Consider the following 26,697-nt stretch of genomic DNA (forward strand, 5'->3'; position numbering starts at 1 on the left):
TAATTTTAAAAAAATAAATACATGTTTATTTAAAAAAGAAAAAGAAAAACCCTACCAAGAACAAACCCTGGTCAATGAGAAATCAATGCTTCCTCTGAAAGCCAGCAACAGCTGGTGCTGTACCTCAGTCCAAACATCAGGTCTCGAATATTCTTCTGTGGTCAAAACTGGCATTCAACAAGTTGCTGGTCTGTGTGGGCTCCAATTATTAGCACAGACAACTGCTACCACTGGATATCTCGCTGCCTATGCCCACTACCACAGCCCAGCCACCCCCACAGCCTCAGGAAAGTTACATATCCTCAACACTCCATTTGTAGGCAAGTTCTTCCACTGCCTTCTTGCTGGCAAGCCTGGCAAAGCGCTTCTGTTCAAATCCATTGGATCTGCAATCAAAAGAGACATACTATTCAGCCAGAACCCTGAAAGGGGCATTTATTTCAAAAGAAAGGGAAGAGTTCACAATGTAATGAAAAGGGGGGAAAGTAAGGAGTCATATGAAAATACTTAAGGCATGGCCGGGCACGGTGGCTCACGCCTGTAATCCCAGCACTTTGGGAGGCCGAGGCGGGTGGATCACGAGGTCAGGCGTTCAAGACCAGCCTGCCCAATATGGTAAAACCCTGTCTCTACTAAAAATACAAAAATTAGCTGGGTGCAGTGGCAGGTGCCTGTAATCCAGCTATTCAGGAGACTGAGGCAGGAGAATCCCTTGAACCTGGGCAGCGGAGGTTGCAGTGAGCGGAGATCGTGCCACTGCACTCCAGCCTGGATGACAGAGTGAGACTCTGTCTCAAAAAAAAAAAAAAAAAAAAGAAACAAACAAACAAACAAAAAAGAAAAGAAAATATTTAAGGCATATGCAACAGAATCAAAGGGACAAAATATATCATTCATCCTTTTCTTAGTCCTTGTTCAGACCCTTCCCCCACTCTGACAGCTATTTCAAATGTTTGCCACTCTCTAAAACCCCGGTTCTCTCTCAGCTGATGTCCACATCTTATATTTTATCCATTCATTACACAAACATTTATTGAATTTTCATTATATACTAGGTACCATGGTAGACACTACATGAAAATGAGTATGACACAGCACTTGTCCTGATGAACTCCCAGACTAGTGGAAGAGAGAGACATTTAAACAAATAAATTAAAAGAACAGCATAAACTCTGGTAGAAATGCGCATGGGGTATCATGGAAACAGAATGGGTATCTTAATCAGCTTGGGGGAGGTACGATAAAAAGGTGACATGAGGGTTGGGCAAGAATGATCAGTAAAGGCTTTGTGTTAACTACAGCACTGGGGATGGAAGGGCCAGAAGGGTCTGGAGGTCATTTCAGAACAGAACGAGAAACAAGAACAAAGGCACAGAAATAAGAAGTGGCCTGGTATGTGCAGCAAACCAAAGGCAAACTGGTATGGCTGGAACTTGAAGTACGACAAAGGGAACAGCCATGAGTCAAAGTTGGAAAGGTAGGCAGAGGCCAATGCATAATGAGCTGCGTAGGCCATGGTAAAAAGCTTAGATTTCATCCAGAAAGGATGGGTTTAAAGCAAGAACTTAAACTGCATTTCAAAGAGATCACTCTGGAGGGGATCTGGGGCAGGAAAATCACTGCAGTGGTCCAGGCAACAGATGATGAAGGCAATGATAAAGAGGGACGGAAGAGAGAAGACACAGGAGGCAAAATTAGTAAGACTAATTAGTAGGACTAACTGATTAGGTACACAAGGACAAAGAAGGAGGAAGCAAGTTAGAGAGCACAAGAGTAGGAGCAGGCTTACAGTAGAAGCTGATGAGTTCAGCTTTGAATACAATGCATTTGAAATCTCTCAAGTCTAAATCAATAGAGAAATCCAACAAACAGCTAAATACACCAGACCAAGATGCAAATACTGATTTGGAAATCATGTACAGATAGGTCATAGTTGAAAACATGACTAGGTAAGAATTAGCCAGAGGGAGCACATAGAGTGAGAACAGCTAAAAATTATGGATGGAGCCCTGGGAAAGACTTAAGAGGTGCACAGAGGAAGAGGAGTTTGCAAAGGTGGCCAAGAATGATCAGAGAAAAGAACCAGGAGTAGGGTGTCATGGAAAACAAAAACAATACAGGGGTGAATTTCAAGGAAGCAGTGAGTGGACCTCAAATCCCTTTAATTACCACGCATTCTCTTGGTCTTCTTATCTAAACTTCTTAAAGAGCCTGTATTCGCTATTTGTTTCCTCACTTTTCATTCACTCCTTAATACATTAGAACCTGGCCACTGTTTCACTACACAACGGAACTAGCCCTTTCAGGTCATCACTGACATTCCTTGTTGCCAAATCCAATGACTCCTCCTTCCTCTTCCCCAAATCAGCAAACAGGTCCCACCAGCTCACCCCGACCACATCCCCACTTCCTATTCTCTTACTAACCATCCTTACTACCACTGCCTGAAAGTTGTAGTTCAGACACTCATTATCTTTAGCCTGAGCTACTGCAAAAGCCTTGTATCTGTTCTACTTCCAATCTTGTACCTTTCAAATCCTTCATATTACTCCTATAATGGATTTGTCTATCTAAAATGCAGAGCTGTTTTTAATCCTTCCGTGTCTCCCCTTTACCTCTAGGGTGAAGACCAAGCTCCTCAGAAAGGCTTCCAGGGCCTTCTGTGATCAGGGTCTGCCAACTTCTCTCATTCATCTCACGCTTTATGCTATCCAACAACAGCAAATTACTTAGGGACCCCCACCACCTGGTAACACCATGGTGTCTCATAGCCCTATGACTCTGCACATATAGGACCCTCTTCCTTTAATATCCTTCCTTTCCTTCTTATCTTGGCTGGTTACCAACATCCCTTAAAACTCAGCTCCCATGTTTCATCCGTTAGAAAGCACTTCCTGATCACATCCTCCTAAGGCTCAACTTACTCTTCCTTTGTGCTCCCAAAACATCTTGAAAATCTTCTATAGTAACACTAACCAAACAGCGTTGAAACTGTCTGTCTTCTATTCTAGATTCAAAGTGAGCTCCTGGGCTCAGGGGCTATCTCTCATTAATCATGGAATCCCTAGTACCTACTACCTAGCTGCTTACACTTATAACATGTATGCTAAGACTTTCCCTTAAGGGATGAGTGGAGTGAGTAACAGAGGGCTTTAAGAAAGGAAGCTTTGCCGGACATGGTGGCTCACGCCTGTAATCCCAGCACTTTGGGAGGCCAAGGCGGGTGAATCACCTGAGATGAGAAGTTCGAGACCAGCCTGGCCAACATGGTGAAACCCTGTCTCTACTAAAAATACAAAAATTAGCTGGGCGTGGTGCACACGCCTGTAATCCCAGCTACTCAGGTGGCTGAGGCAGGAGAATCGCTTGAACCCAGGAGGCGGAGGTTCCAGTGAGCCAAGATCATGCCATTTTGCACTCCAGCCTGAGCAACAAGAGCGAAATTCCATCTCAAAAAAAAAAAAAAAAAAAAGAAGGGAAGCTTATTATAAATGGCATCCTCTCCAACCTTAGAAGCATGGATGGTATTCCAAAGCACCAAGGAAACCACTGTTTTTTACCTTGGAAATAAGGTCTTAAGAGAGTTACACTAATATGATAATACAAAGGACATATGAATAACAAACACCAAATCCTAAGCAGAATCAGAAAACAAATTGCAGGAGAACTCACAGCGGAAAGAGCTTTGGACCAGAGAATCAGGAACACAGAGTTCTAATTCCAGCTTTCTCAGGGAAATTGCATGACTCTAGGCAAACTGCTTATTTATTGGGCCTCAGTTTCTCTTTTTTTTTTTGTTTTTTTTTTTGAGAGAGTCTCGCTCTGTTGCCCAGGCTGGAGTGCAGTGGCGCGATCTCGGCTCACGGGTTCATCATGTTAGCCAGGATGGTCTTGATCTCCTGACCTCGTGATCCGCCCGCCTCGGCCTCCCAAAGTGCTGAGATTACAGGCATGAGCCACCGCACCCGGCCCAGTTTCTCTTTTAATTAAGAGAGGCTGGGTAATTATCTTATGGGTTTTTCCAACTGTAAAATACTATATATCTGTTCCAGAAATATTCCCTTGCAGCAGGCCGAAAAGAGACAAAACTAGAAAAGATGATGAAAGACGAATAACAAAAAGAAAGCAAGGGTGACAAAGGGAAGTAAGAGGAGAAATCTAGGATAAAATCAGAACAAGAAGTGGAAAAAAGCAACTGAGAAAGATGAAGACAAATTAAATACTAGTAAAAAAAAACTAGGTCAGGGAGAATTCTAAGTTTTGGGTCCAAAAATTAAAAAACAAAAAACAAAAACTCAGTAGCAGGGAACATCTGTAGGGTTGTGCCATATAAAGATCTACTTCTGGCTGTATGTATGGCAAATGAGTATTCTGAAAAATCCTCCTTCTACCAAAAAGCCTACATACACTGAACTGCAAATGGAACTAGTAAGCTAGCCTGTAACCACAGCTACCCTAAAGATATCTGCCAAGATGAGGAACTACAGTCATCTTATAGATATCTGCCAATATCAGAAAGAAGAGCCTTAAATTTTTTTACTCTGGAGTTGGGGTCTCACTATGTTGCCTAGCCTGGACTTAAACTCCTGGGTTCAAGCGATCTTCCTGCCTCAGCCTCCCAAGTAGCTGGTACTACAGACACATGCCACCACACCTGGCTGTTGGATTTTGACGGCACCCCGAGGGACAGAAGACAATGCCTTAGGCCCATATAAGGTGAGGAGATAGATTCTAGACATTACAGAGTAACCCGAACAGACTAACCTATCCTCAATTAGCAACTATAAAACCTAGACAAAACAAAAAAATATAGGTATTTGAAGGTATGGAAGAGTGACCAAAAGTAAGTATGAACTGGATGAAGTCTATATGTGAAAAGAGATTTGCTGGAGGGCAACTTCCCAAACAGCACGGCTCATGAAGGCAGAAAGCCACAGGCTTACTGGCTTGAGGAATTAGTGCAAAGTGGGCAGAACAGCTAGGAAATTAGGGGGGAAATCTTGGAAGAGAAGGAACTACAAAAGAGATGAACCTCAAAATCTACATACAAACCCTAGTCAAATCCTTGGCTAACTGTTAAATGACACGTGTGCAGAGAAAATACCATCAGGCCAATTTAAAAAATGGCAGCTAGAAACTAAAAGAACTGAGCAAAGATTGTAGTGGCGGTCCACTGCAAAGGAGACAGTTTGGAGTTCAGCTATGTTAACTACCTGCTAGAATAAAAACCAATACACTTAAGAGGAACACAGTGTAACAGAACTCAACGTCTCTACAGTGTATCATTCATGATATCTAGTAACAATTTTAAAAAGTGACCAGACAGGTAAATAAACAGGAAAATGTAATACACACTGAAGAAAAAGCTGTCAATAGAAACCAATCCTGTGGTGAATCCAATGTTGCCATTAGCAGACAGGACTTCAAAGCACTAATTACATATCATAAATATTTTCAAGAAGAGGAAAATGTCTCATAATGAACAGATGGGAAATCTCAGCAGAGAAATGTAAGCTATTAAATGGAAATTTTAGAGTTGAAAAACAAAATAAACCAGCTAAAACAAAAAATCCACAGTTGATAGTAACTGATAGAAAAATACAAACACAAAAAACCCAGAATACAGGCGATCTAATATCTAAACACCTTGACCTCACTGACATTTATAAAACACTACCTTATATAGCTACAGAATATACGTTCTCTTCAAATGCAAATGAAACATTCAGAAGATAGACTATACACTGGGCCATAAAACACATCTTAACAAATTTCATTTTTATTATTGTTTTTTGATACAGGGTCTCACTCTGTCATCCAGGCTGGAGTGCAGTGGTGCAATCACAGTGCATTGCAGCCTCGACCTCCCTGGGCTCAGTGATCCTCCCACCTCAGCCTCCACAGTAGCTGGGACTATAGGCGTGTGACACCATGCCCGACTAATTTTTGTATTTTTTTGTAGAGACAGAGTTTTGCCATGTTGCCCAGGCTGGTCTCAAACTCCTAGGCTCAAACAATCCATCTGCCTTGGGCTCCCAAAGTGTTGGGATTACAGGCATGAGCCACCGTGCCTGGCCAACAAATTTCAAAAGATCAAAATATTACAGTATATTATCTGACCAAAATGGAATTAAATTATAAGTAAATAGCAGTAAGATATCTAGAAAAGTCCAAATATTTGGAATTAATGCACTCCTAAATAACCCATGGAGCAAAGAATAAACCAAAAGGATAATTAGAAAATATTTTGAACAAAATCCAACATACATTCCTGAAAACAAAACTCTCAGCAAAACAGGAATAGAAGGGAACTTTAACTCCATAAAGGGTATCTACAAAAAACCTACAGCTTACAACACATTTACTAAATGTGTTGTAAAAACTAAATGTTTTCTTCCTGAGATTAGGAACAAAGCAAAGATGTCTGCTCTCACTACTTCTATTCAACATCTGCACTGAAGTGCTAGCTAATGCAACGGGGCAGGAAAAAGAAACAAAAAGCATCTAGATTGGAAAGTAAGAAATTAAACTGTATGCAAAGATGGAAGACCCTCTAGGTACAAACTCTGATGGAATCTATAAAAAGCTATTGTACAAAGTGAGCTTTACCTGAAGGAAAACAACTGACAATACAGTGTAACAGAACTCAAAGTCTCTACAGTGTATCATTCATGATGTCTAGTAACAATTTTTAAAAATTACCAGACAGGTAAACAAACAGGAAAATGTAATACACACTGAAGAAAAAGCTGCCAATATAGAAACCAATCCTGTGGTGAATCCAATGTTGCAATTAGCAGACAGGAAGGACTTCAAAGCACCAATTACATATCATAAATATTTTCAAGAAGAGGAAAATATCTCATAATGAACAGATGGGAAATCTCAGCAGAGAAATTAAGCTATTAAATGGAAACAGCTCAAGCAATGGAAATGCCAGTGATAACATTTAAACTTTCAAGTGTAAATTAGAATTCTGAAAAACTGTGAACTCTAACTTTCCATTATTTAAAGAGTTTTGTGATAAGACCGGAAGTGATGTTAACAAAAGTGATTTTCTGATATTGTATAGTGTAAATATGTCAACATTTGGAAGGTATGAAAAACTCAGCAAACCAATATTTTACAAATGACCAATGCATGATGTTATAAAATCATGCATGGGTAAAAGATCCACTCAAAGTATTAAAAAAATGAATATAACAGTAATGAAAGTTCTTTGATCTGGTTTCAGACTCCACATAGCTCACCTTTAAGAAACCAGCACTTGTTGAGTTTTTGTGTAACATTAAGAAATATAATATGCCTTCTCTTTCTAACTACCTATGTGTGAGGCTAAATTTTCTTCCTATACTTCAACTGAACAAATCACAACAGACAAATACAGAGTCAAGTTATCTACTATTAAGTCAGACATTAATGAGATTTGCAAAAATGTAAATCAATGCCATCCTTCTGTTTTTTCACTTGGAAAATATAATTATTTTTCATTTAAATATACAGTAATTATGTTAACGTAATTAGTTTATTATTTTTTAGAATGAATAAACACTTTTTAAATGTCTGAGTTTTAATTTATAATATGGTAAATATCAATATATATAATCCACATCAACAAAAGCTTTTTGAGGTCATCAGCAATTTTTAAGAGTGTAGGCCAGGCACAGTGGCTCAAGCCTGTAACCCCAGCACTTTGGGAAATGAAGGCAGACAATCATATGAGCCCAGGAATTCAAGACCAGCCTGACCAACGTGGCAAAACCTCGTCTCTACTAAAAATACAAAAATTAGCTGGGTATGGTGACACATGCCTGTAATCCCAGTTACTCAGGCCACTGAAGCATGAGAATTGCTTGAACCCGGGAAGTGGAGATCGCACCACTGCACTCCAGCCTGAGCAACACAGCAAGACTCTGCCTTAAAAAAAAATAAGAGTGGTTGGACATGGTGGCTCACCTGTAATCCTGTAAGCCTGTAATACCAGCACTTTGGGAGACTGAGGTGGGCGGATCACCTGAGGTCAGGAGTTCGAGACCAGCCTGGCAACATGGTGAAACCCCGTCTCTATTAAAGATACAACTATTAGCTGGACGTGGCAGCAGGCGCCGGTAATCCCAGCTACTCGGGAGGCTGGGGCAGGAGAATCGCTTGAACCCAGGAGGCAGAGGGTGCAATGAGCCGAAACTGCGCCACTGCACTCCAGTCTGGGCGACAGGGCGAGGCTCCACCTCAAAAAAAAAAAAAAAAAAAGAGCGTAAAAGGGTCCTGAGATTAAAAAGTTTAAGAATTATTGTGCTAGATACTAAAACAATGTCCTTCAGTAGGCAAGAGGAGATAGGATCTAATATGTGAGTACACAAACTGACTTTGGATGGAAGCAAATATTCATCCATCATAACAGGAAGTTAGAGTACGTGGGTACAGATGTTGGTAGGTAGACAGACGAGGTGGTAGAGGACTGTAAGACATTAAAAGTGACTGCCTCCTAAGACCATAAAGTGAATAAAGATTCAGAGGCTACATTTTAAAGATATATCACAAAGAAGGCTCCAGACTACAACTCATCACTCAACCCCTCTAAACCTTAGAAAATATCATTAAAAGTAACCAATGTCCAAAACGAAGGGTGTCTTATCTGAACCACCTGAGGTGTTTGTCCAGAGCTTTAAAAAGTATTGTGAAAAGGAAACAGAAGGAGGAGTGTTCCAAGCATGAGAAATAGGATTTGTGGACCTCAGAAATAGAAGCAAGCCAAGTGCATATTTTTCACCTTGTGATTAAAGCAGAGAATGAAATAAAGTGTGGAGCAACTTACGAGTGGTTAGGCAAGGTTACAGTCAGGTAGAAGAGAAAATAAAAATGTAAGAAATATCCAGGCTTACCTGTCCACTCCATCCCAGCGATATCCAGGCCAGATATTAAATCTGTTGGGAGGAGGTGCTGGACCACTGTAGCGAGGTCTCACTAATGAGAGGAGTAAGAAAAAAGTATTCAGTTAATGACATAATTTAATTCAGAGCTGGATAGCAATGTGGAATTTTCTTTTCTTTTTTCCTTTTTTTTTTTTTTTTAGTAGAGTCTCACTCTGTTGCCCAGGCTGGAGTGCAGTGGCACGATCTCGGCTCACTGCAACTTCTGCCTCCTGGATTCAAGCAATTCTCGTGCCTTAGCCTCCCAACTAGCTGGGATTACAGGCGTGCGCCACCATGCCTGGCTATTTTTTTTTTTGTATTTTTAGTAGAGATGGGGTTTCACCATGTTGGCCAGGCTGGTCTCGAACTCTCAGGTGATCCACCCACCTCGGCCTCCCAAAGTGCTGGGATTACAAGCATGAGCCACCACGCGTGGCCCGGAAAAATTTTTATACAGAAAGACCAATTGAGTTGAATCTAAACTCACAAATACAATGAATTTAAATCATTTGGGAAATCCTTCCTTGCATATAGCTATGTATCAGCATCCTAATGATTCTCTCTTCACAAGTCACCTCCAGCTGATGATTCCCAGAAGTCCCACCTTTTTTATTCTTGTTCTCCTTGGCCTTATTCTTCTTGATGAAGTTGGCCATGGGGTCCCCCTCTCTTTCCTGTTCTCTTAGCATCCTATCCAGATCTTCGTCATCAATATAGCGGGCCAGAGGCTTTTGCATCTCTTTCATTGCATCCTCCACATTTTGCTGCTGTTGCCGACTCTGGGCAAGCCTGGGCAAAAAAGAACCAAGAGTGTTTGCTATCCTGTATGACATTTCCAATTCTACACGCGATGGACCATACTGCTAAGTTTGGAGAATCTCCTCTTTCTAGTACCCTAGGGGAAATACTGAGCAGGGCAAAATTCCCAGAATACCCACTGGAAGTGTGGAATATATCAATATCCTAGGAAGAAGATTCAGCACACCAAATTTCCCATTACTGATAACAGCTCTGAAGGCATAATAAGAAAGTGAGTGATCAGAAGAGCAGAGAAATGACTTGTTCCAGTCACCACCATCTTGTTTACCCTTTCAGTGGTTCCCTTACCCTTTTCCCCACTGGGCATACAGTTCATCTCTCTCTGAGTCCTTTTCTGCTTTCCTCCTTTGCTCTAAACGTTCGAGTTTCAAATTCCTCTTACGACCAGACTTATCTCGAAATACGGTTTCAGCATATTGAAATTCAGCTGCAAGGGAAAATTATACTCAAATATCAGGATCAAAATCAGAAATAACACTCTAAGAGATCAAATCAACCGCCTGGGATTCTAATGCTAGGTAAGAACTTCTGCAGCCAGACCAACGTAGTTCCTACCAACATCTAGGTGCATATTGGCACTGGGCCCAAGAAATGGCATTTTCCTTTTTTTTTTTTTTTTTTGAGATGGAGTCTTGCTGTGTTGCCCAGGCTGGAGTGCAGTGGTGTGATCTTGGCTCACTGCAACCTCTGCCTCCCAGGTTCAAGCGATTCTCCTGTCTCAGCCTCCTGAGTAGCTGGGATTATAGGCATGCAACACCATGCCTGGCTAGCTTTTTTTTTGTATTTTTAGTAGAGACGGGGTTTCATCATGTTAGCCAGGCTGGTCTCGAACTACAGACCACAGCTGATCCACCCGCCTCGGCCTACCAAAGTGCTGGGATTGATTACAAGCATGAGCCACCGCGCCTGGGTGAAATGGCATTTTTTCAAGAAGGAAAGAAACACTGGGATTCACTGAGAAATTACAACAATGCATAAAACCAGAGCTGAAATTTGATAGCAATTAAAAGTTCAAAATATCAGGTACAATAAGCTAAATTAAAAAAAAAAAAAAAACAGTATGAGCCTAAATTGGTCTCTGCACTTTCATATTTTTACCTTCAAATGCCATGGTTTCTTGATCCTGTTTCTTGAGCTCCTGCTGTTCTCGCTGTATGTCAGTTAACACCAACCCAGTTTTAGCCCCAGAATACATGTGTGCAGCCTATGCAATGGAAAAGGGAGCATCCAACATTAATGAGATGATGTGGCAGTAGGCTCCATGGGTACACAGTTAGTTGCATTTGTGTCTGATGACCAGCAATAATTAAACCTAAAACTCTAGCTTTATATTCTCAATAATTACCATAGGATTCAAAAACTATAAAAGAAAACCATCATCAAAACCATCAAGTTTAAGAGTAAGCAGAAACACTAACAATATATTAAAGGGAGGGCTACGCATTTGTATTTCTGACTTTTCAGTATATAAACTGCACACATGAAGATTATCTCAGGTCATCTGATCAGAAACCAGCATAAAGCACTAAGCCTTCCATTAGAGACCCATACTGATAAAATATTCCATTTACAGTACAAACTCAAGCAAACCTAAGATCCTTAAATTGTGGATATATTTCAGGGTAATAACAGAAGATCTAACAAATGAAAACTTTTTGCTAATTTCCACTTAGTATCAAGATAGCAAATCAGCCCACAAATGAAGCACACAGTATATCCTGATATCCTTAAGCAACTAAATGGGACTAACATTAAGTTGTCCACGAACTAAATGGATATATAAAATGTCAAGGGGTCCAGCTGAAACAGAGACCTCTTTTTTCCCTAAAAAAGAAGAATCTCACTCCCTGGGTAAAGAACAGGCTGGTCTACCCTGCCAGGACCAGTCTTCTCAGAGTCTTCTACAGACAAGATTTACCTGACAAGTCTGCACTGGGGAGAAAAATGCACATCACAGGCTCTATCATTCTGTTTCTTAACCACTCACAAATAAGATTCCTTTACTACTACCAATGTTCTTTACAATATAATTACTCAAGGTTCATATGGGTTTTTTGGCTAATTCATCAAGCGTTATCATGAATTCAAAACAAAACACTGACTTCTCAGACAACATGATTTCTAAAAGTGGTTTCATATTTTAAGTGCCTCTTCTTAAGCTCTGGATACAGAGACCTATAGTTCAATTTATACTAGTAAATCACCAACACTAGATGCTTACTTTGTCCCAGACACTGTGCTAAGAGTTTTACTTACACTGGCTTAATTATCATAACAAGCTTACACAGTAGGTACTACTATTATCCACAATTTACAGACAAAGAAACTGAGGTTTAGAGATATTAAGCATCTTGCCCAAATCTCACAGACAGTAAGTGGCAGAAGGAGAATTTCAGTATGTGCTCCGTTTGACACAATGCTTGTGCTCCAAACTTCACTCTGCAAATTACAGCCCTCAGTTTATTCTTAAGAAAATAGGAAGTTTTTCTAGACCTGTTAAAATGAGATTGTAGAATTAAGAGGCTATAAACGCAGAAGCTACTTGGGAAATCTGGTATCTATAAGTCCATCTGGGATGGGTTATAGCCAGTTTGCCTTCAGAAAGAAAGACCTCCAAAGGTCCTTTTAACTAAGATTTACTACACTTCTAAGAGCTACATCCTTCTTCTTGGCTTGATTCTCTGGGACATATATAAAGCTGAGAGAGAAGAGTCACACAAAAAGAAGGACATGGCTCCTAAAAATCCTGACCTTCTTTCCAGGAGGCTGACTCCTTCGAGGCGGGGACAGGTCAGAATCAGAAGATTTGGTCCTCTGTCTCCTCCTTGGTGGAGACAGGTCAGAATCAGAGCTCCGGTGTCTAGGTCTATTCCGTGGAGGTGACAGATCTGAATCAGAATCCTGGTGCCCTGGACTTTGTTTATGCCGTGGAGAAGAAAGGTCTGAATCAGCTGCTTTCTGGCAGTCACCTGGATAGGAGCAAAGAATCTGTGTGACTCTGATGTCCCCTAGGTGAAGAACTTACATGAAATCTCCTAAGGCTGGGAAAAGAACCTAGAAATTAAAGAATTCCTTATTATTATTTTTTTTTTTGAGACAGAGTCTCAGGCTGGAGTGCAGTGGCATGATCCCAGCTCACTGCAGCCTCCGCCTCCTGGGTTTAAGCAATTATTGTGCCTCAGCCTCCCAAGTAGCTGGAATTACAGGTGTCCGCCACCACACCCAGCTAATTTCTGTGTTTTTAGTAGAGATGGGGGTTTCGCCATGTTGGCCAGGCTGGTCTTGAACTCCTGACCTGAGGTGATCTGCCCGCCTTGGCCTCTAAAGTGCTGGGATTACAGGCTTGAGCCACCATGCCTGGCCAAAGAGTTCTTTAATCCCCTTGGAAGAATCTAAAAAAATAACTTACCAAGCTAATGTACAATATTTATTTAGTTTTCCTATAAAGAATTATCATTAACCTAAACATAAGTATGGATGGCACAGGAGAAGAACAAAGTCAGAAACAACTTTTAAGACCAACAGGTAGAATATGGCATTCTATTCCCAAGTGACCACTGACTGTAACTGGGGTGTAAGATCTCCACACACTCCTCTATGTCAGTAACCTCACCCATGGAAAGACAAAATAACTTGTAGTCAGCTCTCCATAGTGCGGCAAAAGTCAGAAATACCTAGAATATATTCTGATATCCTTGGACTAAAGGATAACAAAGTACTTTAATTTTAAAATTAAAATAGTTCCTAGGAACAAAAGAGGCAGTAAAAAATTTCACTGCACAGGCCTAAGTTCTAGCGACTGTATAAGCATCACAAGTCACCTCCCAAAGAGCATTCTGCAATATGTATCAACAGTCTTTAAAACGCCCACATCTTCTGACCCAGTACATCAACTTCTCAGCTTTCTAGGAAACCTATATAGAAGTAGTTGAATTTCCAGGAAATCTATCTAGAAGTAGATAAGGAAATAATCCAAAATGGGGACAACAGTTTATGTACAAGGATGTTCATTACAGAATTATAGAAGAAAAAACTTAGAAATAACCAAAAACATTCATTATTAGGAAAATGGTTAAATTTATGTAATGAAACACTATTAAAAATTATATTAACATAAGGATGTTTTTATGGCCTGAGGAAGACTATGTTAAGAAAGGAGAGCAGGCAAGATTGCACATGCAATACAAATGTTCTACATAGCCAGAGCTCAACTATATAAAAAAATGCAAACCAAAAAAGACTAAGATGACCCTGGCTACAACACTAAAAATAATTGCCTCTGAATGACAGAATTTTGTGTCACATTTTATCTTTATATATTTCTGTACATTCCAAAGATTCTGCAACAAATAAATTGTACTTTTATATGGGGTGGAGCGAGTACATAAAAAGATATATGAAAACCTTCCTCCCTGCCACCATAATTGTTTAACCCTCCCAAACCCAGGCTCTCACTTTTCAAAACTTTCCCAAAGAAATTCCATTCTTATACCTAATAAATCAAGTAAAGGGCCAAAAGAAAGCTCCCAGGGATACATACATCCCTCTCATGGACAGTCATATGCTCACCTTTGGAATCAAGCTGCTTCTTGTCTCCAAAATGAGATTTTGCTTGCTTTTTTCGTGGAGGAGAGATGTCAGGGTCATACTCATATTTGCTGTTCTTTGGGAGTGACGAATGGGAGGCTCCTGACTCCTTCCAATGTGGAGAAGTCTTGCTAGAGGCTCTTTCTGGGGCTTTACCACTTTTGGTTCTAGGCAGGGAATGAGTGACATTAGGAGCCAAATCAGGGGAGTCATGACGGGCTCTTCTGAGTTGCTGTGTGTCTGAAGAGCCAAGAGTCCTCCTAGATGTGTCAGGGGAGTTGTTATGGACTCTTCTGGGGGAAGAGATATCTGAGGAATCATGACGGGCTCGCCTAGGAGGAGAGGGATCTGGTGAATCATGACGGACTCTCCTAGGAGATGCACCTGAAGAATTATGCTGAGGCCTCCTTGGGGGAGAAGGATCTGGAGAATCATGACGGGCCCTCCTTGGGGGTGAAGTGTCTGAGGAGTCATGACGGATCCTCCTGGGAGGAGATGTGTCTGAGTCATGACAAGCCCCTCTGAGGGGAGAAGGATCTGGGGTGTCATGACGGGCCCTCCTAGGAGATGAATCCGGGGTGTCATGACGGGCCCTCCTAGGAGATGGATCCAGGGTATCATGACGGACTCTCCTAGGAGATGGATCCGGGGTACCATGACGGACTCTCCTAGGAGATGGATCCGGGATATCGTGACGAAAATGTCTGTTTGAGGGTAGGTCTTCATTGTGGCCTAAACACGAATAACAAAGAGTCAGATTCCCACAAATGCTCTGTCCCTCTGTCCACCCCCACACCCAGTTTCAAAAGATGCTCCAGCAGCACGGACCTCAGAACTGCTCAGAAAGCCCAAAAGGCCTGCACAGTTTTCTTGCTTAGGGGCAGCAAACCACCACTCATGAGTATCTTAAGAATAACCCCTCCGCCTACCAAGTCATAAATTTGCAAAGCATTTTCAGCACATTTTTCATATTATACCCTTTAAGGTAAGCAGGGCAGGTACCCTTGTATTACAGCATGAAAACAGAGGCCAGAGCCTCTGTTTTCAGCTGAGGAGCTGAGCGATTTCTTACCTAAGATCACAGCTCCTAAGATGAAGACATGGGCTAGAATCCAAGTCTTCTAACTCCCAGTCCAATGTTCTTTCTAAAACCTCATTTGTGCAGAGTTCCCAGCTAGTGGCTCCTACTGATATTTTGCCTAGATACTTTATAGTTTGTACTCACTCTTCTTTCAAAAGGTAAATTAACTAAAACGGTGAATATCAAAATAAAATGCTGTTAACTATTTAATCCCTTTCACTGTGCTCTTTCTTAGAGAGGGGAAAAATCACCATAAAAAAGAAAGGAGCAAGTAATTACCAATCACCTACTGTGTGCCAATGTTTCCTAGAGATTACCTGATTCAATTCTCACAACAAGCCTAGGACATAAATGTTGTCATTTCATTTTATAGATGAGGAAGTTGATACTCAGAAAGATTAACTTGCCAAAGTCATATTGCTAATAAGTGGTAGAGGAATATTTAAATCCAGCTCTATTTGACTCCAGAGTCCATGTGCAATCTTTAAAATATGTACATCTTTAAAGTTAAAATACACAGTTTGAGACCTTCCATTTTCAAAGGTACCACAGAATGAAATATCTATAGCAACTGGAACGGTTTCAAAATCCAGTTCTTCCTCTACCTCTATTTCTTGTCATTGAGCTCCACAGCCCAAATACAAATAAAAGCTGGGTAGGAACTGATGAATACTTGTTAAATGGATGAATTAAACCAAGTCAGCTCCTTTACTTTGGGGAACAGGCCTATCTGATTGGAATCCACTCCACAGAGAAAAGTATAATGTCTGTGGGGGGCCTAACAGTAAATCTGAAGGAAGCAAGGGTCAGAGATTGGTAAGCGTACTTCCAGTAACAAATTGGGATGGGGGAGTGAAAGCAAGGCAGAAGAAAAGGAGTGAGTGAGTGTGTGTGTGTGTGTGAGACTGACTTTCTAAACATTCAGATACACAAGAAAAGGCACTGTGTGTGTGTCTGTGTGACTGACTTTCTAAACATTCAGATACACAAGAAAAGGCAGTGTGTGTGTGTGTGTGTGTGTGTGTGTGTGTGTGTGTGTGTGTCCCTTCCTAGACAAATAAATATGGAGACCAAAAGATTCTCTTTGGAAAAGAATTCTGATTAGGCTACAAGAATCAAATACCTACTAGCAATTAAACAATTCTACAAATATTTATTAAAGGTAGCTCCTTGTGCTAGACAGGGCAATATCACGGCAAATAAGACTAGTCTATGCTCAAACAGATGTGACAAACAAATGCTTTTTATCCAATTCTCAAGGACTCAAATTTTTTTAAAGAGAGTTAAATTATGAATATTAGCTTAGGAAGAGTCTAAAGTGGGCAAGTGGAGGGTAATGCACTATAAAACACCAATATTTAAGGAAAGAAGAGAGAAATTTACTAACACAAACAGAACAAAAAACACTGGTCCTTGACCCCCCAGAAATGAGTTGCTTCATTGTGGAAGAGGATAGTGGTAGCTAAAGTCCCCAAATTTTGTTCCTGTTTCTTGTAAACTCCTCCCAAAGTCTTGCCTATACACCAAGTGCTCTCCTATTCTGAGAGGAATGGGTGCTCAAAGGCCTCCAAATTAGTCACCGACCTCAGTAACCCTAATGCCAAAATATAAGAGAAAGAGGAATATCTGGTCTTTAAGTTCCTACGTCTTACTACCTCTGAAGAAGTACAACTTCCTTTTTCCTGCTTTATTTTTCAGGATCAATGACATGCTAAAACAAACTATGCATTCCTCTAAAGAAAAGTACAGAAAAGGAAAAAAGACCTCCCCTACGAATGGAAATTTAGATGCATCTATTGTTGGAACTCACCTCCCAGAAGCTTCCATTTGGCACTGGAACGAAAGGCCTCCATCTGCTTTACCTCCTCCGGCCGCTCATCCACAAACTCTGCCACCTGTGAGAGTAAAGATTTCCTATGCTTAGGAAATCCACAGGATCCAGCCAAGAAGCACTGTCTCAAGAACCTGAAGTTACAACCATTCCGATTCCTAACACCAGGGCGCACACATATCCAAAATGGCCATGAAGAAGTAAGTGGGGGTCTTCACTTATGTCTGCTCCATAAACATCTGACTGTCACTGTATTGGTTTAATTGTAGATCCTTCTCTAATTAATCAATTTCCCTGCAAAGGTTAATTTTTTTCATTACAAACCTTTCTATTAACCTGCTAGGTACACAACAGCCACTTGTAAACAACTAAATTCCTTTTACACTTTTACTTGTACATTAACAGTGAAACATAGGTGGCTCCCCCCATCACGCCTAGCACTAATCAAGGTTTCTATGAAACCTTTCTTGTTGTAGGTAGTCACAGTGATAGGTTTTCTTGAATACAACCAAAAAGAGCCACTGAGATGTACACAGAATCATTAATCTTTAAGAGCTAAAACCACATTTCATATCTTCTAAACTTCTGAACAAATCAGAATCTTCTCTATAATATTCCTAATAAGTGGTCACTCACCCAATCCCTTCCTGACAAGGGACTCATTATCTTACAACACAGTCCACTGCATTTTTCAAAAATGTTAGAAAGTTCTTAGTTTTACTGGTCCCATATCTACCTTCCTATAACTTCTTTGAATTCATTCTAGTTCTGACCTCTGATGCACTTTCCTTCATGTGGAAAGTGATCCCCTTTCCACATGACAAACTTTCAAAGATTGCTGGCATAATAAATCCTAGTTACAAAGTAGCAACTATGTGCAAGGTACTGTGTTTTGTGGTTTACTCATATAATCTAACTCGATTCTCACAATAACCCTGCAAAGAAAGGCTCCTCACTACTGAATAGCAAACTGATTCAGAGAGGTAAAGTAACTTTCTCAATGTCACAAGCTACAAGTGGCAGAACTGGAATTTAAATCCAGGTCATAATAGCCCTCTACTTCTCCCAAAATCCTACCATCATTCTTCATATAACCCAGTTTTGAGATCTCTCACTGAGCGTTAAAAGCACAGGTCTCGGGCAAGATAAATTAAGATCTAAACCCCAGCTCTGCCACTTAGCATTTGTGTAACCTTTGGTAAATTATTCTAAGCCTCAATTTCCTCATTTGTAAAAGTGGGATTCAAAGGATTGCTATAAGGATTGAATGAGATAATTCACGTAAGTTTAGCCACGCGTGGTACATGATAAATGCTCAATAAATTACACCTATTAGTTATTCCTGTGCTGCCACTGCTATCGTAATCATCATAATCATTTTGCCATTATTACTGGTGGTGGTGGTGATCTTGCAGTTACAAAAATGAATTCAGTAATCAAGATCTGTTTTAACCAATGCAGACAGCAGTGGCACTAAAGCCTCCTTTGTTCAGGTTTTTGGGCCATCATAAAAGCAAGACAATATTATAAAAGAAAATGGCCAGGTGCGGTGGCTCATTCCTGTAATCCCAGCACTTTGGGAGGCTGAGGCGGGTGGATTGCTTGAACCCAGGAGTTCATGACCAGCCTGGGCAACACGGCAAAACCCCGTCTCTACCAAAAACACAAAAATTAGCTGGGCATGATGGCAGGTGCCTGCAATCCCAGCTATTTGGGAGGCTGAGGTGGGAGGTTCACTTGAACCTGAGAGGCAGAGGCTGCAGTGACCCAAGATTGAGCCACTGCACTCCAGCATTGGTGACAGTGTCAGAATCTGTCTCAACAAAAAATAAATAATAAAAACGATTATGAACTAAGTGAAAAGGCAAATGATAAAATACACCCACAACATAAGCCTAATGAACATATAAAAAATGATTCATTTCACTAGTGTTCAAAGAAACTGGGCCAGGCACGGTGGCTCACGTCTGTAATCCCAGCACTTTGGGAGGCCGAGGCAGGCAGATCATGAGGTCAGGAGATTGAGATCATCCTGGCTAACACAGTGAAACCTCATCTCTACTAAAAATACAAAAAATTAGCCAGGCATGGTGGCAGGTGCCTGTAGTCCCAGCTACTCGGGAGGCTGAGGCAGGAGAATGGCATGAACCCGGGAGGCGGAGCTTGCAGTGAGCCGAGATCGCACCACTGCACTCCAGCCTGGGCAACAGAGCGAGACTCCGTCAAAAAAAAAAAAAAAAAAAAAAAGAAACTGGATACCATTACTCACTTGCTAAATCGGCATAGGTTTGCTATTGGTTTTGTTTTGTTAATAATCCTTCAATATTGGCGGGGCATGTGGCTAACGCCTGTAATCCCAACACTGTAGGAGGCCTAGGCGGGAGGATCACTTGAGCCCAGGAGGTCAGGACCAGACTGGGCAACACAGAGACCTCATCTCTACAAAAAATACACAAAATTAGCCAGGCATGGAGGTGCGCACCTGTGGTACCAGCTACTTGCAGGGCTAAGGTAGGAGGATTGCTTGCACCTGGAAGGTAGAGGTTACAATGGGGCATGATCACACCACTGTATTTCAGCCTGGGCAACAGAGCAAGACCCTGTCTCAAAAATAATAATAACAATAATAATAATAATAATAATAGTGCTCTAATACTGACGACGTAGGCAAACTGGCATTCTCATCACCTCTAGGGGGAGTGTAAATTGGTAGCACCTTTGGAAAGCAACATGGGAATATAATTAAAAAGAACCATACCCTTTGATCCATTCATTTCATTTTATGGAAATAAAGAAATAAACTGATTTCTACAAATGATTTATGTACAATGATGTATGATATTTTATAAGTGGAAACAATCTATGTATCCAGTAATAGAACAGATAAAATATATATATTGAACAATAGTTATATTTACATAACCATTAAAAATCATACACTCAAAGAATATTTTAAGGTCTTACCAAAGTATCCACAACATATTATTTAGCAGACGAGTAGACTCCAAAACCATATGTACAGTATGATCCCAATTATGTTCAAAAAAATAAAATACAAGTGTGTATAATCTCTAAAGAGAAAAACCTGAAGAGATATGCATCCAAATATTAGCAGTTATCTTTGGACGGTAACAATGTAAGTGGTTATTCTTTTAAAAACTTTAAACTTTTTTTAATTCCCAAATATTCTGTAATAAATATGCATTGCTTTTATAAAATTAAAAAATAACAACAAACATTGTTAATATTTATTTCTTCTGACCAAAACTAAATTGGCTCCCTAAGATCACTATTTCCCTTCTAATTACTAGCAAGCCCTCTTTTAAATAATCTATTTTAGAATTTTGCTGGGAATTGGCCGGGTGCAGTGGCTCACACATGTAATCCCAGCCCTTCAGGAGGCCGAGGCGAGTGGATCACGTGGTCAGGAGATCAAGACCATCCTGGCTAACATGATGAAACCCTGTCTCTACTAAAAATACAAAAAAAAAAAAAAAATTAGCTGGGCATGGTGGTGGGTGCCTGTAGTCCCAAGCTACTCAGGAGGCTGACGCAGCAGAATGGTGTGAACCCAGGAGGCAGAGCTTGCAGTGAGCCGAGATGGCACCACTGCACTCAAGCCTGGGCAACACGGTGAGACTCCGTCTCAAAAAAAAAAAAGGCATTTTGCTGGGAATTAATATTAAATACTCATCTGGAATCCATCTTTACCACCTTTAGTGGAATTCAGCCTATCAACAGCTCTCCTTTCCACTTTGTTTCTCAGAAATTCTCAGCAATGGTTTCATGAACCACTGGGAGGTCATTTGCCTACGATTTTGTCCACCTGGCTCTTACTTACCCTTCAAAACTCGATATTTACATCTTTCAGGATATCTCTCAACAGAACAAAGTATGCTACCTTCCCAGGCTCTAATGGTACTTGGTACATATGTGAAACATCCCCAACATTTACCATACTGTTGAAATTTATTTGAAATTCAGTTTTTCATTCTAGGGTATAAACTCTAAAATACAGCTATGTTCTATTAATCTACATATCTCCAGTACTTAGGCAAGAATATACAATTTGAAAGCTTAGTTAAATCAATGAAAAAAAGGAGCAAATAAAAAGTTCCCTATAACTGAACCTCAGCATTGTTTTTAAGGAAGATTCCAACAAAATGAACCACAGCTAAGCCTCATCATTACTCTATCACTGATGTCGAGAAGTCCTCTCTCTGTGATCCATCTCATTTCTAGGCTGATGGACCCTCCATAAAGACAGAAGTTGGTGTACAGGCATCAGCAAAGAAAACTATTTTAAACAGCTCTTTGGAAACTGTCACCTCTTTTCTGTTCTCAACTAACCCCCCTACAAATCTACCCTGAGCTGGAAAAATAAATTTGAGAAGCTTGGCCTGGCACAATGGCTCACGCCTGTAATCCCAGCACTTTGGGAGGCCAAGGCAGGTGGATCACCTGAGGTCAGGAGTTCAAGACCAGCCTGGCCAACAGGGTGAAACCCCGTTTCTACAAAAATACACAAAAAAAAAAATTAGCCAGGCATGATGGCGGGTGCCTGTAATCCCAGCTACTCAGGAGGCTGAGGCAGGAGAATCACCTGAACCCGGGAGGCGGAGGCTGCAGTGAGCCAAGATCATGCCATTGCACTCCAGCTTGGGTGACAGAGCGAGACTCCGTCTCAAAAAAAGAAATTGAGAAGCTTGCTTCATTTCAAAATCCTGACAGCCCCAAAGATACATACCACAGGCAAATCTCCATCATCTTCCTCTTCCTCCTTTTCTAGTTTGGTTGTGGAGATAGCTGTCCAGCTCACATCATCATCCACAATCCGCATTCTAAATGAGAATAAGAAGATCAAAAAGAGTCATTCTAGGATACCAGCATAAAAACACTTATCTATTGGTTTTAAAATAAAGTTCACAATCCTACAGGATCCTGCATGGTCCAGTCTTTGTCTACAAGGTCAACTTCATCTCCTACTGCTACTTCCTTGGTTGAACACCTCCCTGGTCATTCTTTGGTGCTTAGAAAGAAGCCAAGTTCCTATCACATCAGTTTTCACATACACAGTTTCTTCCGTCTGCCTGATCTACTCTTTTCAATCTTTTTCCTTTTTTTTTTTTTTTTGAGACGGAGTCTCGCTCTGTTGCCCAGGCTGGAGTGCAGTGGTGCAATCTCGGCTCACTGCAAGCTCCACCTCCCGGGTTCACGCCATTCTCCTGCCTCAGCCTCCCAAGTAGCTGGGACTACAGGCGCCCACCACCACACTCGGCTAATTTTTTGTATTTTTAGTAGAGATGGAGTTTCACCGTGTTAGCCAAGATGGTCTCGATCTCCTGACCTCGTGATCCGCCCGCCTTGGCCTCCCAAAGTGCTCGGATTATAGGCGTGAGCCACCATGACTGGCCCCAGTCTTTTTCTTTTTTGAGACAGGGTCTCACACTGTTGCCCAGGCTGGACTGCAGGGACACCATCACGGCTCCCTGCAGCCTTGACTTCCCGGGGTTAAATTATTCTCCCTACTCAGTCTCCCAAGTAGCTGGGACTACAGGCATGTGCCACTGTACCTGACTACTTTTTTGTATTTTTTGTAGAAACAGGGTTTCACCATGTTGCCCAGACTGGTCTCAAACTCCTAGATGCAAGCAATCCACCCGCCTTGGCCTCCCAAAGTGCTAGGAAACTCTTTCTCATTCCAGGAAACTCTTCCTCATTCTTCAGGTCCTAACACAAATTTAACTTCCTTTGGCAAACTTTTCTTGACGGCTTCCCCCGATTCCCTCACCATCCCACACTCACTCAAGACTAAGAACCCTTGTTAAAAACTCTTGGAATACTTTCATTGCATTTATCATAAAGAAAATATATCGATTAGTTGTGTAGTTAGTTGCTTAAAGCCTGTATTCCCATTAAACTATAAGCTCCACAAGAACAGGGACTATGTTTTTTTTGTTCACAGAGGCATCCTCAACACCCTGCAGTAACTGGAATACGAAATATTCAATAAATGTTTGTTACATGGATAAACTATATAGTTGAGCCCAAATAATAACAATGACTGCCATGATGTGAAGTTATTAAAAAAGCCAGGGTCACTTAATGCAATCCCTCTAATCACAACCACCACTTAATAAAACCATTATTATTCAGTATTATTCTCATTTTAAAGACAAGGGAAACTGCAGCTCAGTGAGATGAAACACCTTGCCCAAGGGTACACAGCCTATAAAGTGGCACAGCTAGGATTCAAACTCTGACCAGTGCTGCTCCAACACTCAAGCCACTTTCATCACATGGCACTGCCTCCAAAGGATCCACACAAGTCAGCGAAGCAGAAAGACGAAGACAATAATAACGCAAGCACCAAACCAGAAAAGAACATGGACTAGTTCTTTAGAACAATGTGACTTCACTGGGTATCTTAGTGCCTTAGGGTTACTGTAACAAAGTACCACAAATTGCGTGGCATAAAACAAGAGAAACTCTCTCACAGTTCTGGAAGTTAGCAACCTGAAATCCAGGTGTCTGCAAGGCCATCCTCCCTGGAAAGTCTCTAGCAGAGAATCTTTCCTTGCCTCTCCCAGCTTCTGGTATCCCCAGGCATACCTTGGCTTTTGGCAACATAAATCCAATCCAATCTCAGCCTTCATCTAGACATGGTCGTTTTTCTTTTGTTGCTGTGTCTGTATCCATACTTCCCTCTTTTTAAAAGGAAAACAGTCATCTTGGATTTGGCACCCACCTTAACCAAGTATGACCTCATCTTAACTGATTACATCTCCAAAGACCCTATTTCTAAATGTCACATTCTGTGGTTCTGGGTGGAAAACGATTTGGTGGGGCCCAGTACACTGGCTCACAAAGTTGTCCCATATGAAAACAATACCCACTTCATGGTAGTGTTGTGAGGCTTAAATAAACTTATATATGTTTAAATTTCTTATAATGGTGCCTGGCAAGAAAAGTATAACTATATAAATGTTAGCTTCTCTCGTTAGTAGGACTATTACTAAGAGTAACAGGAGGTGATCAAAGGTCTCTAATTCAGAACCAAGTCCTTGGGATCTGGGAATCCGCACAGGCAGGTACCGAGCCCTAAAGATCCAAACACAGAGGCTTTGAATCCGCTCCATTATTCTCGAAGAACAATATTCATTCTCTATGGGAGAGGACGGAAGTCTACCAAGGCGGGAAAAGAGTAATCAAAGTTACACCCCGGCTTTAATGCACTGACGCCACTGCTCAGAGGCTCGAGATGTAAGCGGGGCGGCAGAGGCAAGGCGGGGGGCCTCAAGCGATGTGAGTGGGGCCCCGGGCATGAGCAGGGGTTGGCGGAGAAGGCAAGAGACCCGCCAAGAGGGAAGGAACCGCCGGGCGGCCGAGGGCGGAGTTGGGAAGGGGTGGCGAGCCGTCGCAGGCCCCGCCCCGGCCGGTACCAACTCACCCCTTGCCGCCGGCCCCGCCAGGCTTCGGCCGCTTTTTGCGACGCTTGCGACCGGACTCAGATCCCCGGTCGACGCCGGCATCTGCCCCGGACAAGTAACGCTTCAGATACTCGGCCTTGGAAAGCGGCGGAGCTGCCGCCATGGCAGCGGCGAGGGCAGAAAGACGGGTCGGCGCTGGGGACAAAATTCCTCAACGCGTAACTGACGCCAGCCAGCCGAGGGGGTGGGGCCACGGCCGGAAGTGGCGGAGAGTGCTAAGAACCATGCGGCTGGCAGGTGCAGCCACCGGGGACGCGCTCGCAGGCTAGCCAGGGACGTGCACACCTTCGGGGCCCTCCACAGCCCTGGGACGACGCCACTGGGTTTCTTCTCTTCATTCACCCACCCACCCATCCATCCATCCAACCGCAGCAAGCGCTGTTCTATGAGGCCACAACCTGACCCCAAGGACCCCGCCCCCAGCAGCCGCCTAAACTCCAGAGCACGAGCAAGAAAGTGGAGGGCCACGGGCTGCAGCGTAGCCGAGTTTGAATACTGGTTCCATAGCTGGCTAGCTGTACGACCTCGGGCAAGTTATCACAAAACGGGGAGAATCCCGGCACCTAACTCGGAATGGTCACAGGCTGAGATGATACTACTGTGTGAAGTGCGCAGAGCGGTGTTGGGCACATGGTCATCGGAACTATGTTCGTTATTTTTATAAGTATCTTAAGTGGGGGGAATCTGCTCCACTAGGCTTCCAGGTACCTACCGTCCAAGAAAGGAAGCCAGGAAGTGCAAACCAACATAATTACTATGAAAAACGTAGTTTCTAAGACCTGTGTAACTCTTCTAGTGTTCTATTACAAGTAGCCCCCAGTTATCTCTTGAAGGAAACTGTAAAACAATCTTGCCAATGAGAAGAACCTGGATCATTTCTTAGCATAGCAAAAGAGAGAAAGCAGAGAGAATGAATTCTAACACTCAAGTTTTGGGGGGAAAGAAGAGACTTTATTCTTTGCAGGGGGTTTAGAGCTTTACCTGAATTATCTCATTTAACCCTCACAATTCTCAAATCGTTTCATTATCATATTTTACAGATAAGAACTGAAGCGTGGCAAGATTAAGGAAGTTGCTCAACTTCACATAGCCAGAACATGACTCTTGGGAGTAGAGGCTAGCAAAGTGGGGTGCAAGAGGTCATCCAAATTTCTTGAAATACCAGATCTTTTTACCTCATCATATATGTTAGATTGTCAGTTTTATCGTTTTCTTCCCAGCTTTATTATCTGACAAAAAATTATATATATTCAAGGTGTACAATGTGATGACTGGATATAATTATACATTGTGTAATGATTACCAAAATCAAATTAATTAAAACATCCTTCACTAGACTTATTTATGTACTAGTTCGGTGGGGGGCACTTAAGCAAATTTGTCTTAGCAAACTTCAAGTAAACAATACAGAATTATTAGCTACAGTCAACATGTTGTACACTAGATCCCCAGAACTTGTCTTAAAACTGAAAAATTGTACCATTTGAGAGAGAAGTTTTAGTGTTACTGAAATCACAGACTTCTGACAGAATTTGCAGGATGCTATACACAACTACACAAAAGTGCAGACAATAGTTTCTGGGACCAGGAGTCAAAAAGATCACTGTTTTAATGTATTAGTCAAGCAGACAGGGCTATACTTTATAAATATACATTATCTGGGGATAAGTGTTTAAAAAATTCTTTACTCATATAATGCAAAACAGGCTTGGGGATCACAGTCTTGAAGCATGAATTTTTACCCAGTGGGCCATGTTGAAGGGGTTGCAGCACAGGCCCAGAAAGGAAAGCAGGCTGGAGCTCTGAGGGCTTGTGAGACGAGGACACTGGGCTAAGAAGATAGGGCTTCACTAGGCGGAGGGCCCCAGGGGTACCCCATACACAACCCTGCCTTGGCTTCTAGTCCAATTTGGTGCATCTCACACTACACAGCCCTGCCCCACCCTCGTGTCAGCAGGCATTCAGAAAGCCTCACAC

At 41.8% G+C, this 26,697-nt stretch overlaps 1 protein-coding gene and 1 long non-coding RNA gene across 3 annotated transcripts in view; one reads left to right on the forward strand and one right to left on the reverse strand.

Annotated features, from left to right (window-relative positions):
* The window catches only part of LOC129048785 (uncharacterized), a 34,146-nt gene extending 16,663 nt beyond the window's left edge, over window positions 1–17,483 (forward strand). For both annotated transcript variants that reach the window (XR_008511408.1, XR_008511407.1), the window contains one exon: window positions 17,098–17,483. This is a non-coding gene — a long non-coding RNA (uncharacterized LOC129048785). The remainder of the gene's footprint in view (window positions 1–17,097) is intronic.
* BUD13 (BUD13 homolog) lies at window positions 1–24,823 on the reverse strand. Its single transcript, XM_024255926.3, has 10 exons — window positions 24,681–24,823; window positions 21,978–22,071; window positions 17,210–17,294; window positions 14,301–15,050; window positions 12,483–12,700; window positions 10,830–10,935; window positions 10,020–10,158; window positions 9,517–9,701; window positions 8,883–8,964; window positions 1–386 (listed from the first exon to the last, which is right to left on the reverse strand). Exons 1-10 carry the CDS (start codon window positions 24,821–24,823, stop codon window positions 293–295), a joined length of 1,896 nt encoding a protein of 631 aa, XP_024111694.1. The 3' UTR covers window positions 1–292.
* Between the last annotated feature and the right edge of the window lie 1,874 nt (window positions 24,824–26,697).

The sequence above is a fragment of the Pongo abelii genome, chromosome 9 (assembly GCF_028885655.2).
Source record: "Pongo abelii isolate AG06213 chromosome 9, NHGRI_mPonAbe1-v2.0_pri, whole genome shotgun sequence".
In the NCBI taxonomy this organism is placed as follows: domain Eukaryota; kingdom Metazoa; phylum Chordata; class Mammalia; order Primates; family Hominidae; genus Pongo; species Pongo abelii.